Below are 19,319 nucleotides of genomic sequence, written 5' to 3' on the forward strand. Positions count from 1 at the left end.
TTGAACCCCTGCCAGATTGTCTACCTTGGAAATACCCCACTTAGAGAGGCTATATGGATACCCTTGGGAAATCTGAAGTGTCCTTAAAGGAATGTGTGATTTTGTGTCTGGAAAGAAATATAACCTAGAAGCAGATGGATGTACAAATTCAGAGGCAAGATCTGCAGCATAGGTGAAATTTTTGTCTGGAATAGCTGAAAGCTTTTGATTGTTAATATGGCAAGCCAACCAGAATCACTCAACCACAGAACAAAATGGATGTGCTAAATTAGCACCTGGCTTGTTATTCTGCACCAGAAGCAAAATGGGTAGGAAGCTTAAGTGTCTGACAACTTCATGGTGGTAACAAGTCCAGGTGCCTTGGTAATATGTGTGATAAAAGAGCAACATAACAACTCCTCCAAACAAAATATTTGTCCAGAATATCATAAAAGGAAAATCGCAAAATTTTGGGACTTTAACATTACAATAACTTTTTTAAAGGCAATGTAGACCTTAATTTTGATTTGGAAAAAATGCTCACTCTGTAGTATTTTGATCTCTAGCTGATGTTAGTGATTCAGTGAGTGATAACTATTCCCAGCGATGAATTAATTTCAGATTTATGGAATACTTTTCTTCACAGGAAGAAATCTAGTCAAAATTTTAAAATATTCAGCTAATCATAAATTCAATGCCACCTGCCCATGATTCAGTTGCAACTGCTCCAAGAATAACCTAAGGAAAAAGAACTTATTTTCAGAGATATATTTATGTATTAAAGAAGTTTTTAAAATCCAGAAGAAACATACCTTTAAATATTCTGTACATGCTTGAGATAAATTACATCACAAAAACTCTGCCCACCTACAAATGGCACAATTAAGTATGTCTAGTGTTGGCATAATATAGAATTTAAAACTCAATAGTGTTCTGAATGAAGGTAAAGAAAAGGGAAATAAACATAATTGTATTCATAAATAAGCACAACAAATCAGCAGTGTTCTAGCTATGGATATTAAGTGATATTTTCCAATGTGGTTTTAAAGTTACAGTGAAGTAGGTTTTGGAACTGCATATTTTTACAGGACTCAGAGCAGTGCAATAAATAGAAAATAAACTTCAATATTAATGTTTTTAAAAAACAACAGAATTCTAACATAACAGTAAGATGTAATCTCTGATAGTCTAAAGATATGTGAGGGAAAATTCCAGAAAACGGAAGGATTTTTATCATTTATTTTTAATACTAGTCATCTAATAGATATGAACTAGAATTTGCTATCTAATAGGTTCACAGTCTCATATGGCCAAATAATTTTCATGGGCAAACACAACTGTTTCCAAGCCTGACTGTTCACTTGCAAGAATCTCCTTCTCATATAGAAACAGGTGAATTTCCCATAGCTGGCTCAATAAGAAAACTGGTAGAACTCAGACATTTTAAAGATAACTTAGCTGAATAAAGAATCTAAGTCTACAATCAAATTATGCCTCCCCCCTATGCTTGATAAATCTCTTTGCTGTCACTTCAACATCCTTAAAAGCATCCACATGCTGCTGAATTTCTAATTCCAAGTAGTCTTGGAAGTAACTCTGAAATGAAGGAGAACATCAGAAAGATCTTACTACTCTTCTCTTTCTTTTTAACTATGTTTTTGGATTTAATTAAGTTCAAATAGACTACTCATTTTTTAGCCCTTATTTTGTCCTTCACCTCAGCCACTCCTATTAGTATAATATATTCTTAACAATATTAATGAGTTGTCTGAACATCAGGGAAAAAAGGGGTAAAAATAAAATCTTATGTCCTGTCAGGGACTTGTTAAAGGTCCAGATGTTGTAGGTAATTTAATAATGCTTAGCACCCAGCAGCCACCTTGTGAATGTCACAAAGCATGCACAGTAGCTGTTTTTGAAGTTAAGTGAAGTATTAGCAGTTCATAAAGCTAAAGACAAAGAATTAGAACCATCTTTTGAAGAGGTATGCTGCAACCTTCCAAACCTATTTATATGCCTCTAAAACTTACTTATATACATCTAAATAATATCCTTTCTTTGACTTTAGGGATCTCTTTCCTAAAAAAAGGAAATCACTTCTCTTTCCCTGCTCTGAACATTTGGGCAGTAGTTATGATGCCTGTACTGGCCAACAGCATGTGGGTAACAGCAGCAGGACAGATGGCAATGGATTAATGTTTAAACACTAACACTTCTGCACCACCATGAAAACACTAATTACTTCTTCCCACTCTACTTCTACAGTTAAATCAATCAACTGCTCACAGATCACGTCCTCTGGTATGGTATGGGGTCAGGTGGCGTGGGAAGAGGATAAAATATTTGAAAATTACAACAGAATACCCATTTCTCCTAGTTTTCAGTGCCAATTTTCTAGAAACAGTGGAAACATCCAGGTTTGCATATAAAATACTATAAGGTAATAGAAAAAGCCTATAAAGCAGCAAAGTAAGCAGAGGACTGCTGTACTGTTAGCAAAATAGCCACTGATAATTGAAATCTACTTCGGTATATGTCCAAACTCACTACAGATGCTCTAGGATCAAAGTTAGGACTGAGATGAAATACTAAGGCACCGAGCTGAGGCTCATACCAAGCGGATCAGACATCCCTCTGCACAGAATCCCTGCTGCACTTTTGCTCCCCCTCCACAATCCCTGCCTAGAAAACATGATTTAGTGCTCGCTTTCATCCTTTCCACATGACCTCTAAAGTGACAGTGGTATAGAACATTAACTGTTGTCCTTTCACAACAAAAAGAGGCTTGTGGCTGCTGTTTTTTGAAGGTTGCCCTGAAAGAAGCCAGCCCACCACCAATCCTTAGAGCACCCGAGACTCCTGCCAGCACCACCTGTGAGCAGCTGGGATCTGAGGCCTGGCTTCCAGCAAGCTGCCTGAGGAAGGCCTGCTACTTGCCCTTCTTTCTCCCTTCTCTGGATTTATTCTGTATCCCTTTGAAAGAATAAATGTATTTCTCAAATTGGAAGAGACCCACAAGGATTATTGACTCCAACTCCTTGCTTCTTGCAGGACTACTTAAATCTAGGGTATATGACCAGATGCTCCCTGAATTCTGGCAGGCTTGGTGCTGTGACCACTTCCCTAGGGAATCACTTTCCACTGATAACTCTCTCTGTGAAGAAACGTTTCCTAAGTCCAATCTATGTCCTGTGACACAGCTTCAGATCTTTTCCACATGCAAAGAAAAAAATGCCCAATTTCACAACAGCAGCTCATTGAAAATTAAGATTTAGAGTGAATATATATTGGAAAATTGGCATAATTGCAGAAGAATAAGGAAAGTACCCTGCCCAGTAACTGCATATGCCTTGGAGGATTTCTGAAGTCCAAACTGAAGAAGGCATATTCTGACTTTGAAAAAGTCCTCCATGTATTTGTCCTTTCCAAGCCAACTCTAGATTATGCAAAGAAAACCACATCAAAAATCAGGTACTGGACCTTAAAATTCCCTCCAAATGTAGATGATGAACAAACTTAGAAAACGAAGGAGAACATAAGATGTGTGCATTTTGTCTATGCTACAAATACTGTAGAGAGAAGTATCAGACTAATTATAAAAGTACAAAATATGTTTTTCTTTTTGTCTGTCAGCTACAGACAGAAAAGGTGCTTTCCATGTTAGATCAATACAACTTCACATATGAACTGACATGAGCTGTACCTTGTATCCATGGTAGAAATAGTCTTCCTGAGCTCAGACTGAGGGAAAGAAAAAGAAAAGAAATTGGATCAAGACTCAAATGACAAAAACTTTTAGAGTCTGAAGAAGGTAGAAAGAAGAAAAAATATACTAAATGCAGATATAAAGGGAAGAGGTCTCAAGACCCCAGATCTGGAAGTCCTGAAGTTATTAGTTTTAAGATGCAAAGCAGATTATGTATAACACACTAGTGAGGATTATAAAACTTAAAGCAAGGAATCTTATATCCACATCATAGACCTTTTTGGATAAGCTGTTCAATAAAAACAATGCACAAGCAATCTCTCTTCCCTGAAATAACAACCCCGAAATTGCACAGAATTCAATTACTGCTGCTTGCATTTGTCCTACTGCTGCTTGCATTTGTGTTTATTCATGGGGGAAATTTTAATTCTTGACATATTGGCTGATGTGATATGCTTTTGTATTTCAGGTGTCAGGAGGTATCAGGTTAAGTAATGGCTATACCTACCAGAAAGAATTACCACTTGGTCCTAATAAGTGTCAGAGAAATAGCTTACTACTCTATTTTTATAGCACAGTTTTCATGTGGCAATTCATAAGGGAGGTTTAAGATACATTTTACACCATAGGGTATTTCAAATACTAAACAGCAATGTTTGTATACGACATATAACAAGAGTATCATTAAGATATGAAAGATATTGCTTAAAAATATACCTGAATCATTAAGAACAATCTGAAGTACTATGTAAAGCATCTCTCTCTTTCTTTCAAGAAGATCTTCTCAACCAAGCATAGACTGGTTTGAAAATGGTTAATATAGCATATTTAATAATTTTATGAGTTAATTATGTAATAGATGTATAAAAATGTATTATTTTTCAATCCACTTAATGCAAGTACTTGCTTGTCGCAAGAGCATATTTACCACTGATGAATTTCAAAAGTAGGTATGAAAACTAACATAAAAAGTTATGCAATCAATTTACAAGTGAAATAAAAATAAAAATCAGAAAAGAGTTGTCTGCAACTGTTTTTACTAGCCCATTAACTATTACTGCCTCTTGATGCTGAATCAAAACAAACAAATCCAGGTGCTTTCTGTTATTTGAAGATGACTTAAACAGAGAATTGCAGGTGAAATATGAATGAATTTCAAATAAATTATCATGCTAATTTTTTAAGACTACTTTGGCAGACCCATCAAAATGCTGGCAAAGAGGCTGAACTTTTGACTGGTTTTCAGAGATTCATATTTTCCTAATACTGCACTTCAAGATAATTAATTAAGGGGAGTGGATTCTCATGACAGTTTCGCCGAAGTCATTAAAAGTATATCTGAGTATATATTAAGTGAGGTCCCATTACAAAACCAGTTACAGCATAGATGGTTTGTGAAAAGACTTTTCTATGGACTAGACAGACAGAAATAGAAGCAACATCACACTGCATTGTAAACTACGAGAAGAGATAAGACTCAGATTCCAGCTGGACATTTCAACTATTATGAACACCATGGCTCACTTCCTGACTACCTCTTGGCTCATCTCATGTGCTTTGCCAGGAGGAGACATAAAGCCATATGGCCTTCCAGGCACTGCTCCATCATACTGTCTGCAGTGAGGCCTGAAGCTGAAAAAAAATCCTTTAACTCTACAGTTTAGTACAAGGTAAGCTAACCTGTACTAAAAAGAGCAAGTTATCTGACATTTTTCCCCATTTGAAAGATTTAACGATGGATTTGTACCACCAGCAGATGAACTGTATTTTTACCTCCTGATAAATTGTTTATATCCCTACTTGGAAAGAGTGTATAATTGGTTATAAAAGTTTCTTAAGAAACTGCAAAATTCGTACACTCAGAATGTATAATATTTTGCTGTGTAAGTTATCTAAGTATTCTCTGAATGACAAGTAACTGACTTAAAACAAGGGAAAACATCAGACAACCAAGCAATTTTCAACAGAAATTTCCATTTAAAGTGAAAAAAAAATCTGGAAAAAATGTAAGCAATGTAAATAATTTATCCCTGAAATTACAGATTCTGTGTTCCTTGTTTGGTTTTTTTGTTTGTTTGGTTTTTTTAATCAGAAAAAGAATAGGGAGTGAATTAACTGTAAGTTAAAAGCTTTTGCTACAATGAAAAGAACATGATTAATTGCAAAATGTTCCAAAACAAGATTTTAAGTTATTATATTCAGTCTGATTTTCAATATAAAATACATCAATGCAAAAACTGGACTACTAATTCAGAATCACAGAATATTCTGAGTTGCAAGAGACCCAGAAGAATTATCAAGTCCAGCTCTTAAGTGAATGGCCCATATGGGGATCCAACCCACAACCACCATCATGCTGGTTATCATCACCAGGTCATCAGCATCATGCTCTAACCAACTGAACTAATCATCTAGGTATGGTAAAGCGAATTGCCTACTTTTCTGATTTTCACACAGTAAGGTGGTTTTGAGGATCAAAATTTGTTGGTTTTTCAGTCTGTATTTCAGTTAATGAATAGAAATTCAGAGAATGATGAGAAATGAATGAATGAATTTGGTTTTGCAACATATCTTCTTAGCAATAATAATTATTGAACTGCATCACAATGGTTACAAGAGCAATTGCTTTAATATGAAAATTAGACTAGCTGAATGTTTAATGTATTTTAAATTTTGGAAATCTCACTGTAGTTTGGGACTACACACAGGTAAACCTCTTTGTAAGGGAAAGGAGAAAGTCTTTATTTCACATGTTCCTGAGAAGTTCTGATCCATTTTTGCCTAGCTGAAGGGCAGAAGCAGCTAATGAGGGTTTGTAAAACAACATCATCCCTTCCCTCCCCACCACGCTACTATGGATCATACAAGAACAGCCATGCAGATAAGACAGAGAAGAGTTGAGACCTTATGTTACATTTTCTTCCTGTGAAGAAAGGGTGTATGTGTATGATACCTTCTTCCTGCAACACTTAGGAGAAAACACCTTACATTTGAGGCTGCAAACACAATTAGAAAACGCAGAAATGTGTCTCGTCCATTGTTACTTAAGCATGTTATTACTTCCATTGTCTTACTGGATCCTTAGTTCAAGTTCATAAAAATCTTAAGTAAATGTCTCACAATAGTATCAAAGATTTAGAGCAACATGTTGTTAAACACCAGATCAGTAACCAGGTCGGAACCACCTTGAGTGGCTCCGGGGCTGGGATGTTAAGTGTGCGTACACATATTTTACATGTACCTTTTGTTACTACTGCAGAGAGTAATAATGTAACATATTATTACTACCACAGATCATTCTAAAAGCAAGGATGCTTGAAATGTATCTTGGTTCAGAATCTTCACTGACATCTAAATATTGCAAAAGGAACATCAAAAGGAACATCACAAGCAACATTTAGGTAATGAGTTACTCTGCACACCTCAGAAGTGAAGGGCTAGAAGGATGTGTTATCTGGTAAGGTATCGGTAGATAGGCAGCTGCCGTATGTGATATAGGTAAGAATGATGAAGGAGACTATTCCCACTCTCACAGAGTTATGTAACTGTGGTTCCTAATGTCCATGAGTTTCTGCACAGTAACCCATGTACTCTTGATGGAACACAGTAAGTAAGCAAGTACATTTTAAAGAAAGAAAAATCATAAATACACAAAGACAAATTTTGTGTTAAATGTATGGAAAGCATCACCACGTTTGACAAGTTATTTGACTAGCTATATCTTTTAGCACTGCTATCAGTCTTTAGCAGTGCTGCTATTGAAAATCACACATCTGCCTATTATTTTCAAAAAGTAATTGCAAGAGTGTAATATAACTTTCATTGGTATTCAAATATTTTTTTCTCAATTTGCATGGCTCTAGGGATCTCAATGAATAGAGGGACAGGTTCAGGAGCTCTCTAAAGCTGTAACTTGTATAGCTCTGGACCTCTGCAAGAGTTATGATTCTGTCTGATGGCTCAAAGCTTAGCAGAAAAGAAGTGCACTTTTTTGCACATTTCAGACATCCCCAGAGATTTTTATGAATGGGAAAGGGTCAAGAAGTAGCAGAAATACCTGTCAGAAGCAGCAAGTTAAAAAATAAGAAAAAAACAAGCCTCTCACAAAAAATGAGAAAATTGGTGAAGTAAAATTAAATCTGAGGATGAATTTATGGTAAGTACAAAAGTGGATTTCAAACATCAGACCAATTTTTTTAGGTGTTGCCAGCCTAATGTTCTCCACTCAAAAACAGGCAGAGTTATACACGATATGTGCAGAAAGCATGGAACAACAGACTTCTTTCTCAAGTTGAGCAATTAATGTGCATTTCTAAGACTGGCAAAAATAGAGAAGTAGATATTTTTCCACATATATTTAAACTATGCAAACACTGATTAAACAGAGGGAAAAGGTTGTGTGAAGGTAATTCAGTAGGATGCACAATGCAAAAGGTATTGCTAAGTGAAGGTTGGGAGGGGAGAGATGTGATTACTTATCCTTTTCCAGCTCAGATACAAAGTTCAATGGATGGTCATTTTTTTGTCTTTATTCTGTAGATATAACTCATGTCTGTGCTACATCTGCTCTGTCGGTCTTAAATGGCATGTCTAAGAACTGAAGGCTGTGGAGTCCTTTTGGAGATCCAGACACAAACTTGGCAGATTCCTGACCACATGTCACAAATAGACTGGAGTACAACCCAACATTTCTTGCTTACTTGGTAGAAATCCCAACAGAAAGTATTGCTACAGCTGTGACTTTCTCTCTTTACAGTTTTTATTGCCAGTATAAAAACATTGTACTGTAATAATGGATATTAGTATTGTATGACCTGGAGCTATGACTTGAATTTATACCATTTAAACATACAACCACTCAGTCTTCCAATCCTCCAGTATATTTAGTTTGTTTGGGGGGTTTTTTGTTTGTTTTTAAGTTTGTTTTGGTTTTTTTAATATACTTTTTCTTCACTCCTCCTGGATTAGGATGTGTTCCAAGATGTTTAAATGAGGCACTTTAATTAAATATTTTGTCCTCCGTAGTCACTCACAGTGACACTCACTTGATCACACCTGTATCAAGAGTTTCACTGGCATTTTTCCATCTCCTGAGTGAACATGTAACCTCCTTCCTCCCAGCCTCGACCCCACTTTTTTACATTAATCTATCTTACAGTTCTAAGTGCATGCTCTTGAGGCTGTCTTGGTCTTGCAGAGTTTCAAATACCATAGAAAGAATTTTTAGTTGTCCTAAAATTTGATATGACCAGCAATTTGGATGCCAAAGACAGGAAGAGACCAACCAATTTGTTGCCTTGTAATATCACTTATGTCCTGTGAAACACAGATAAAATGCCAATGGTATCACATATATAAAAAGTCCATTATCATCTTTCTGAATGCACTGGCATCCTTCTTTCTTCATAGAATGCTCCTGCCATGCATATAAATTTGGTTTAGTGTTTTTTTTAAATTATTATTATTCAACTCTTTAAAGATGTCAACATATAAGAAGATTTCAAAGTTGTTAACTAGACAATTTTTCCCCCAAGGTATAATAATTTACTTTGGTTTGGTTTGGTTTTTTGTGGGTTTTGTTTGTTTGTTTTGTTGTTGTTGTTGCTGTTTAAAACATTCTTCTTCATTGTTTTTGAAGGATGCAGCATAACTCTTCATTTAAAGAAGAATGTTCCAGAGCATATTTACAACTAATAGAAAAAATATTTTCTTATGTCAGCAAACACAGTATAGAAAAGTCCCCTACCATTCTTTCAGCAGATGTGGCCATGCTTTTAACAAGGCAAAAGTGAAAACTTGTCTTTCTCTGCTCTGTCTTACACAAGAAAAAATTTAAAATAGAGGGCAGGAATAATAGACTTTTAGGTGCCTGTTAATTTCTTTGATTTCTAATGGTAGAATGTCCAGGTTTTAGTGATTGTACTGGCAGTGGTGACTGACTTTACTAAGTTACAAATATTTAATAAGAGATAAGAAAATAAGAAATATGCTAATATGCATCCAATACAGTACAGGGAATTCATAAAAAATAAAGAAGCAGATTTTTGTATTAATATAAGAAGTAATAAAGGCCATATAGCTGTTAAGGAATGAAGAGGAAGGTAAAGAATAAGAAAAAATGTAAATACAATATTGCAATTTAACAAACTTCTGCTCTCCAAACACCGTACCAGCTGCACACCAAGAAGCCTAACGGTATTCACTCTAATGATGGAAACACAAAAACATATATTTTTTTCAGGCCTTTATGTTTTTAGAATATTAACTTCTAGTGTGATGCCTTTAAGTAGGTCAGTCTCAATACACTCACACTCATTTTTTGTGCTGGATTCATTCAGCCAGAATAGTGTCAGTGATAAAAATATTATATATATTTCAGCCAATGTGAATGTCTGCCATGGGCAACTCACCTTTTAGCAAATTACCAGCCAAAGTAGAAGGTTTTAATAATATAGTTAGCAAATGATACAGAACTGCATTCCATAATCACACTGGGCAAGTACAATATGGCTAGAACAGGTGTTAGCTTAATTTTCCTCATCTGTACCTTCTAGCAAGTCTAGTTACCTTTTCACACTCATTTGATGTGGTCATTCAGGGAAATCAGTGCAGATGGTATGTCACTGTGTCTGTACTTGCCAAAGATTTTTACAACTTGAAGCTACTGTCTCCAGCCAGTATGAAAACTTAGTGTAGATTACAACTAGAGTTTAAAACTATTTGTGAGCATAACCTCAACACATGAGGAAAAAAGTGGATAAAATGCAGCTTAACCCAGATGTAAAGAGAAAAAAAATGAAAATACATGGAGTCTAAGGGGTGTATACTTGAATTTATATAATTTATTTATATTATTGATATTAAGGTCTTACACATGTATGTTTTTTTATCCCATTCCCAGTCAATATATATTGTTTTGTAACAGATCTAGAACACCAATTTGCAGTGAATTTTTTTGGCCAATATTCTTAAAAAGCAATTAATACCTTCAGTACTGTTCTAGTTCTGAAAATATAAAAAAAAATTATTCCATGTTTACTAACACAGTAAATATGATTTGTACTAAAAACAGAGTATAACACAGTAAAGACCATAAAAGCAGGGAAAAATACATGACAAGTGAAACAGATAAGTAGAGGATTTTTTTATTTCCATTTCATTTGGAACTTTGATCTGCTATATTTTATATTTTGTAAAATATCAGTTTTAATGAATGACTGGTTGTATGATCACTTTCCCTTAAAGTTTTGTAATGACTAGGAAAGCATTTTGATTTTTGTTTTGTTCTGTTTTTTTACATTACATTACTCCAACTTCTTTGAATATACACTGATACAACTGCCTTACAAAAGTGATGGGAACTAACCAATTGCCACTGGACTAATGGAAGACTGGCTGAACTTGTAAGAAAATTATAGTTATTTTCCCACTGAAAGTGTGGTTGAAACATGTTTTGCTGAGGTTTTTTTTCGTTTGTTTTGTTACAGTTGTCTCAAAACCAATAATTTTTCATTAAGCTGTTTTAACTGTTTTAAGACATTTCTACTTTTTCTGCCTTGAGCTAATCCTGAATCATGCTCTTATTGTGTATGTATTGTGCATTATAGGCACCCATTTTTGTTTGAGTGTGGTGATGAGAGATTTTTTCCTGACTATTCAATAATATTTTATATCTGATTTTTATTAATGAAACCTATTCATAAAGCTAAACTGATAAACGTAACAGTTAATAAAGAACACTCACCTACTGTCAGTTGTCCAGTTAACTGTCCCATGTGATTTCTTGCATTCACTGTTACATTTCTGTCAGACTGTAAGACCAGTGGGCTATCCTGGGAAACATGTATGAGACAATAAATGAGAGAACAAAAAATTGAGGTAGAATTAAGTTAGAACTTAATATAAACATGCATGCTGAGAGGGGAGCTGTGTTAAATATAATAAACCTTTTAATAATTTCATAAAATATTTTACAAGTCAATTTTTTATATAAAAGAGTACTAAGAATACTATTTTAAGCTTGAAACCTTTGTGCAATCCCTACTTTAGAAACCAGAATTGAACCTAGTTTATACAATTTGGGGTTTATTTCCTGTCAATATTACAAAGTTCCAAATTCAAAAACCCTTAATACAAACCTTTTTCACTAGCCTTTTCCACATATTGACAACCTATACTTTTCTAACCACCAAACCAACACTGTACTGCATTATTCTATTAATCTGCACAATGTATAATACTTGTACTTACAAAAACCTTACATACACAGCCATGAATTTCTTTGAAGATAAAAAGAATTGTTAGTCTCAAAAAAACAAAGAAGAGAGCACTGGAAGGTGAGATCTTGTAAAAGACAATCCTGACCCACTGTCAGTAGTACCTGACAATTACTATTAGGGATCAAATTGATGTAGCATGGAGACAAACACTGCATGAAGTTAAATACAGTCTTAACATTTTTTGAGTCAGTTTGCAGCACGACTATTCTCAGCATCCAACTAGGTTTAATGTTTACATATGTATGTGTAAGTTTATCCTGTGTCTAAAGCCAGAATAAAGAATTGCATAAAGAATTTAATTTTGCTTCTTGAAGAATGAGGAGCCAGATGCACTCCTCCAGGGGAAGCATGGATGCACAGGAAAGGGGAAGAGCTTCAACGGAGAGTCAGGAGAAATAGCTCAAAAAAAAACAAAACGGAAGAGCTTACCAATCATGCTCTCACTGGAGTGGGGTGAGTGCATGAGCGGAGGAAAAATTAGGATTGCAGCTGCTGCTTTAGAGATGCACTTTTCTGTCTGGAATCACCTGATACCACACTGTTCTTTCCCTGGAACTTGCAGTGAGATCATGGGTACATTAACGCTTCTGGCAGTTTGCTAGCACTTACTATGTTTAAATATGTTTATCCAACAGCAGTAAAACATCTGATAGAAACAGCTGGGGAAGTGTCTTAGATAGGAATGGCTAAGGGCTAGGAAAATATTTGGGAAATTTATTATATACTTGTTTTATTCTCAAGATTCTTCCCTGGGCATTCATTATTGGTTATCCCCTGAGCATATTAGGTTAGATAGACTCCTTGTGTGTGTCACTCACTATATTGGTTCTTGCTGTTCTTGAAAGTTTTTTAGATGAGAAGGAAAGGAGTTAAGGAGCCATATATTAAGATTTATTTTTACCTGAATGATGCATTAGGTTTTCACTAAAATTTTCTATACCTCACAGTCCCTTTCTTTGAATCCAGGGCTTCCCTCTGCAAGAAACACTTTTCCTAGTTGTTTTCACTATGATTATTAACTTTAAATGATAATCGGTTCCCTGGGAAGTCTAAAATTATTCTGAGCTAATTTCTAAGAGTTCAGGTGTGTTTAATGTCTCACTGGACCATTCTCTGACCTCTCTACCATTCTGCCAATTAGCTCTGCATCACAGAGTCTGGCAGATGAAAGTGACTGTTTGGCTTGTCCATCTTTCTAGATAAAAAGCTATAATTATCAGCGAGACACTGTGTTCAATGTGACTATTTTGAGCTAAATGTGATGCAATCAAGGGGGCTTCTGACAACAAAAGCAGCTGCTAAGGGCCTTTCTCTCAACACTTGGTTTTCACTTTCCTTATGGTTCTTTGAAAATCATTAGTCCAGGCAACTGCCGCTCTGAGAAAGGCAGTTGTCTTAATAGGTACCTGCATTGCCAAAGGGTATTTTAAAGGAGCCCTTTTCACCTTCGCTTAGTCAGTATTTGGTGAAGAGTCTTCCCAGTTAGAATAATCTCACCGTTAGCAAGGGAGGATACTGCCATGCCTATTTTTGCCAGTTCAGCTAAAGGTTTGGTAACTTATACTCCCAAAGACTGTTCACATAATTATCCAAAAGTTTCTTTCGTTTCATTTTTGGAAAATACTTATCAAAATTCTCAGGCTAAAATCTGCCTCTCAGACTCTAATTGTAAGATTGATGTCAAATTCTCAAGTACAGGAAAAGGAAAAATTAGGTGAGCCAAGCCTCCTTTCTTCTTCTTTCCTTGTCTTACATAAAAGATAAAAAGAGGGATGAAGAAGTTAGGAACTTTAATATATACTCCTTAGTTCCTGGTTGGAAAATATAGAGCTGCAAGCTTAAATTCTAGACCAAAGAAAACACAGTGGCAAAACTCCTATCAATTTAAGCAGTCCAGCATTTCATCTATACTGTTTACCTGCACTTTATTTTACACAGGAAGTGCCTAAAAACAGAGGTTCAAGATAATCAAAGGTAGTCTACTCAGATGAACTAGACATTCAGAGAAGATTTAGCTGAAATCAGTGGAATTACAGATCTGTAAGATGAGTATAAAGTGCGATGAGTGTCAGTCATATGAATACAAATATATCTAAAGCATTAAAATCCTGGATAATTTTCTCTCTGGATCACCAAATCTGTTACTCTTTTGATGTGAACTCCAGCTTGCAATTTAGTAGCCTTGATAATTCACATAATAATTTACATTCAGATGTCAGAAGGGATATAGAAGTATATGTAAATGTACATACGTACAGATGTAAAAGTGGCCTTCAGAAAAGAGGTAGTAAACGATTTGTGATGCCATTTCAAAAATTATACTATAGATAACAAAAAAGCAACATAGTAAGAACATTCTTACTCTTACATAGAGCTTTTAATACTATCAATATGCTAATAACTAAAATATTGTACAGGGATGCCCTCAGGGCCATGAGGGTTCTACCAGCCCTTACTGGCCCTGTCAAATCTTCCTGAGGGGACCCATTTCAGTCCAGCCCCATTTGAACCCCTTCTAGCTGAGTTGTCCAACTTGGTTCCACCCATCTCTTAGGGAGCATTCAGCCCTTATCACTTCCAGACAGATAAGAGGACTTCAAGAACTCACTGATGTTCATGATACTGTATGAAACGATTCCTATTATAAGCCCTGAAATGTTACAACTTCAAGATTCTCAGCAGTGTATTAAAATTAAACCAGATGAACACGATGTTACTATAGTTACTTCTTATCTGAAACAGGTTTGCAGCTGGAATTCACAAAGGGAAAAATAAACTATTTAATTTAAGCGATATTTTCAGAAAGCTTTCTCGAATCTGAATCCAGTTATAAATACAATTAAAATTTTGAGGAAAAAAAAGTTTGGGGTTTGCTTGTTTGTTTGTGGGGTTTTTTTGTTTGTTTTGGTTTATTTTTTTTGTTTTGAGTAAGGATCACAGTGCAATGCTAGTAAATATCAACTTTTTTTTTTAGAAGTACATGAGCGGATTACTGTAAGTATATGAAAACTGACAGACTGATTTACAAAAACATTTTATTAAAAATATTCTGCATGAGCAATCATAGCAAAGTTCATTTTTTTACAGATAGTTCAAGTATTTTGAACATATTTTGGACAAATTTCATATGTTTTGTGCAGCATTCAAATAGGCAATCCTAGCTAATTCAGTTTTGAAGAGTGTTTCCAAATGAACCCTTTAAATTAGAAACAGTTTAAATGGAGCAATTTTAATTCCAGTAAGTTTAATAAAACTTTAGTTTAAGTAAGATGGTACACTGTCTAATTAAATATAATCCCAGGCTTATGCTTAGAACACAGTTAATTGTGATAACACCACCAACTGACACTCAGGAACAGTCGCAATATGTATACCATTGCTTAGAGTGCAAGTACTAGCTCTTTTCTGATTTGATTTCTTTGCTTGAACAAGTGCATCACTTCAGGTTCCTGGACCCTTACGCAGTGTCATATAGAAATAAAAACTAATGGAATAAGTAGCTAGGATTCCGGACCTGCCACTCCAGTGGCAGTTTGTTAGAAGACGTAAGGTTATATAGACTCAAATAACAGAGCAGTATCACCAGTGTGGGCAGATAAAATAGTTATGGCAGAAGCTTTCCTTGTAGGACTCTTAACAAACCTACCCTGATACACTAGTGACTCAGAATGATCATTGCATTTCCAAGGTACCTTTACAGAAAAAGAAAAAAAAAATCAGTATTAGACTTTGGTTTGCTGAGAAACTCACCATGGCACCATACCCAACCACACAGGTAGTTGTGTATTACAAGATTTTAACAAAGATAGGGAGCATGTTTCCCCACTGCAGCAGAGCACCACAATTTGTCTACTGCTTTAGGGTCCCATACTGTGGGTGCCAGTGAAGACATTGATCAGCTGTGTCTGCTCAATGATCTCAACTGAAGAACAAAAAGTGTATGAGCTATTTGACCACACCATAGGAACAAAAAAGAACTGAAAGAAATAGAAAGTACTTAGTAGGCTGGTCAGTCCAGCAGCCCAAGGGAGTCAAAGACCAGATGAGTAGTTGTGCAATAAATACATGGACAACTGCAGCTCGGGCAAATAAGGAGTAACAAGTGTGAGTGCCTTGGACGAACTTAGTGCAAAAAGTTTAGAAGAAGAATATGAAAGACACAGTGTCAGTCAAGATGGATAGAAAGCAGAGCAAAAATAGGTGTGAGGGGATGGAAAGAGCATTCCTTAGCTGTTTACCCATTGTCCAGAACTAGAACACCATCATGTTTCTTAGCAACATTCCTTTCAAATGAGGAGGTAATAATAGAGGTGGAAGATAAAGCTCCAGGGACTAAAAGATCATTTTTAGGGCTTGTAGTCTCTGGGACAAATATTCTATCATTAACATTATTATTAGCAGTAACCAAACATGAAGAAATTTGCATTAGAAAGGATTTGAAAGAAAAAGACCTACAAATGGAAGCAATTGCTGAGCTCTTGAGTACTTAAAAAGACTGAAGTCTCCATTAAAACTATTGGAAGCTTGTATGAGTTTGGGACTGTCAAAATACAAATTAAAGAAAATTTTTCTCCATCAGAATATTCCCAAAATATTTTTTCCAAGAATATTTCCAATATTCTTTTTTATCAATATTTACCAATATTCAGTATTTCAAAAAATACTCTCAAAAATATTTCCAAGAGTCTTCCCAAGGCATCAGGACAGCAGGGATTCCAACATAGGGGTGTTTAAAATAGGGAGAAGTGAATATAATTTACTGTTCAAGTTATTCCTGGTCAATTCTGAGCAGAGAAGAGTTAATGTAAGTATCGATCCAAATAAATTACATGCTTTAAGCTATTTCCTATATCCCTGCATTCCCAAAATAAAGTTTCATATAATATTTTAGTGTTTTTTCTGTGTAACTGTCCTTTCTAACCTGATAGACCCAATTTAATCAAAATCAGGAAGCTGATTGCAAAATCTCAATAAACACATTTGGACTTCTGCTTTCAGGAATCATTCCAGATATCTTTAAAGTTTGACCAAGTGTTATTAAAAATCAGTATTTTTTCACATGAGTTTCACACACTGAGGAGGTTTGGAAAAGTATTCAAGTAAACTATTAGGTCAATGCATTTCACTAGTCCATGGCCAAACTGATTTACATATAATTGCCATCAATTGCAAGTAGAAAAAAATATGAATCAAATCTTTTATGCAACACACTGGTAAAATGACCAGCAGATTTGACTTCATGTCAAAACTGATTTTGTAAAAATACCCCAATGGCAGTGAGATACCAACCTTATTTTCCAAATCAAAGAGGGAAATATACCTCACTTGATTGACTCACCCAAGAAATTAAAGCTATGGAAGAAAGGTAGACAAAGCACAAACTAATAGTTTGAAAAAAAAATGAACAAAACACCCTAGTTGATACTGAAAGAAATATCATACTTGAGGTTATTGACAAAGTTTCAAAAAACATACTTTCTAGATAATTCTTGTTCATCAAAGGATATTATCTTGGTTCCCAACCTCTGCTCTGTGTCCATGTCAGCCTTGTTAAATGGTGAGGACAATCACAGATATCAACCGGCTTCATGACACACCAAATCTGAATCCAAACATAGCTACACCTACTGAAGAAATACAGATGTACCCACTGAGAATTATAGACAGCGCTCCAGAGAGCTGCTAAATCTGCACAGTGATTATGGCTATAACCTCCAGATAGAAGTAACCTACTTGTTTTATTTCTTTGTATAATGCATCATGACATTTTTATTATGGTAGAATTCAGTCATGAATAGAAAAACTTAGTGATAAAGCACAAGCAGATACTTAAATAGAAGACAACAGTTGTGACTTTTGTGGAATTGATTTAAACACCAAATAAAATTTCAAACAGACTTAAGATATAAACATCCCAACTAAAAATAAAGCAACACTATAAAAGTACTTGGAAGAGGGTTATTAAATGCCCAAAGCTCACTCCTTAGTCATTAGGCTTGTGACACAGCAAGTAAAATTGTACATTACTGAGTTGCAAAGCCCCCAAAGAATTTGAACTGAGAGAAAGGTAGAAAACCAAGGCAAGTCTTAAAATACTTCACTCCTTTCAAACCTTTCAAATTTCTTGCCATGTAGGTGCATAAATTATTGAAAGGACTTTTGTCATTAAAGTTATGCTCAACGGTAACCAACAATTCATTACACTATTTTAAATCTTGGAAAGCAGTCTTTCAGTTCTTGTTTGTGCGCAAGTGTCAACCATGCTATATCATTACAGTGAAACAAGACTGTGTTTCTCATGCTGTTTTAACTTAAAGTGCTGCAATTTGAAATATAGAAAAATTAACTCTAGGAAAAGTTTGAAGATGTTACAGGAAAATTTATATACATCAAAGTATATTCACACATTTAAAAGTTATTTCCCAGCATTCCCTAGTGAGAGAGCATTTCTCTACAGAATTTGAATTGCATTTATTTTAAACTCAGTAGCTGAGAGAAAAAAAAACAGACCACAAAACAACATTCCAACAACATGCTGTAGTGAGTGATCTGATACCAGTTTCCTTATTCCTGAGATGTTTATGACTGAGAAAAGTGTGTCAACCCCTATTTGCTTGATGTCAGGAAATATATATCAGTTTTACATGGTGATAAATGTAAAAAAAATATAAAATTAGCAAAATAGTAAAAAGAAGCTTTTTTGTTATGTTTATGCATTCCTAAGGGAAATCTGAAATAAGAGTTCTGAAAAATGGGAACTCTCCAGCACATCAATAGGTTCTGGGTTCCACTTTTGTGGTGTCCTGAAGACATACAGGAAAGGCCTATATGGAAATAATATTTCCATCATCAGTTTTTATTTCACTATGATTTCTTTGACACATCTTTTCAAATTCTAAAGCTGAAGAAGAATAAACAAATTCTAAAGAAATTTTAAGGTACAAAGTAGAATTTCAGAACTGTAGTAGTAGAACTATTTCAGAACTATTTTAGTAGAAATCTGAAATGAGGTTTATAGCTCAGAAAAAGCAGCAAAGAAAGACTTGCTATTAAAAAAGAATATTAAAAAGTCTAATGCACATTAAAATTAATATGTTAAATAAAAATGTAAGACACAAAAGTAAGGCAAGATGAGTCATTAATTTTAAACATATTTAGTTAGGTGGTTTATTTTAGGTTATTATTAAACCTATTATTTTATAGAAAGTTAAGGTGGCAGAAACCTATACGATTAAATGATGACACTAGCGTTAGCAGTAGCTTCAACAGCAAAAGTCAGAAATAGTTACCTGTATTTTTGTTTCTTCGTATAGTTATCTTAATTTTGACACTATTTGTATTTCCTGATAAGCCTT

General features: G+C 34.9%; 1 protein-coding gene across 2 annotated transcripts in view; it reads right to left on the reverse strand.

Moving 5' to 3' along the window:
* SGCZ (sarcoglycan zeta) overlaps window positions 1-19,319 on the reverse strand; it is a 451,809-nt gene that overhangs the window by 56,737 nt on the left and 375,753 nt on the right. For both annotated transcript variants that reach the window (XM_027676459.1, XM_027676460.1), the window contains one exon: window positions 11,430-11,517. In XM_027676459.1, the coding sequence (XP_027532260.1) occupies window positions 11,430-11,517 (88 nt within the window). The remainder of the gene's footprint in view (window positions 1-11,429; window positions 11,518-19,319) is intronic.

The sequence above is a fragment of the Neopelma chrysocephalum genome, unplaced genomic scaffold (assembly GCF_003984885.1).
Source record: "Neopelma chrysocephalum unplaced genomic scaffold, ASM398488v2 Primary Assembly neopelma1_42, whole genome shotgun sequence".
Classification (NCBI taxonomy): domain Eukaryota; kingdom Metazoa; phylum Chordata; class Aves; order Passeriformes; family Pipridae; genus Neopelma; species Neopelma chrysocephalum.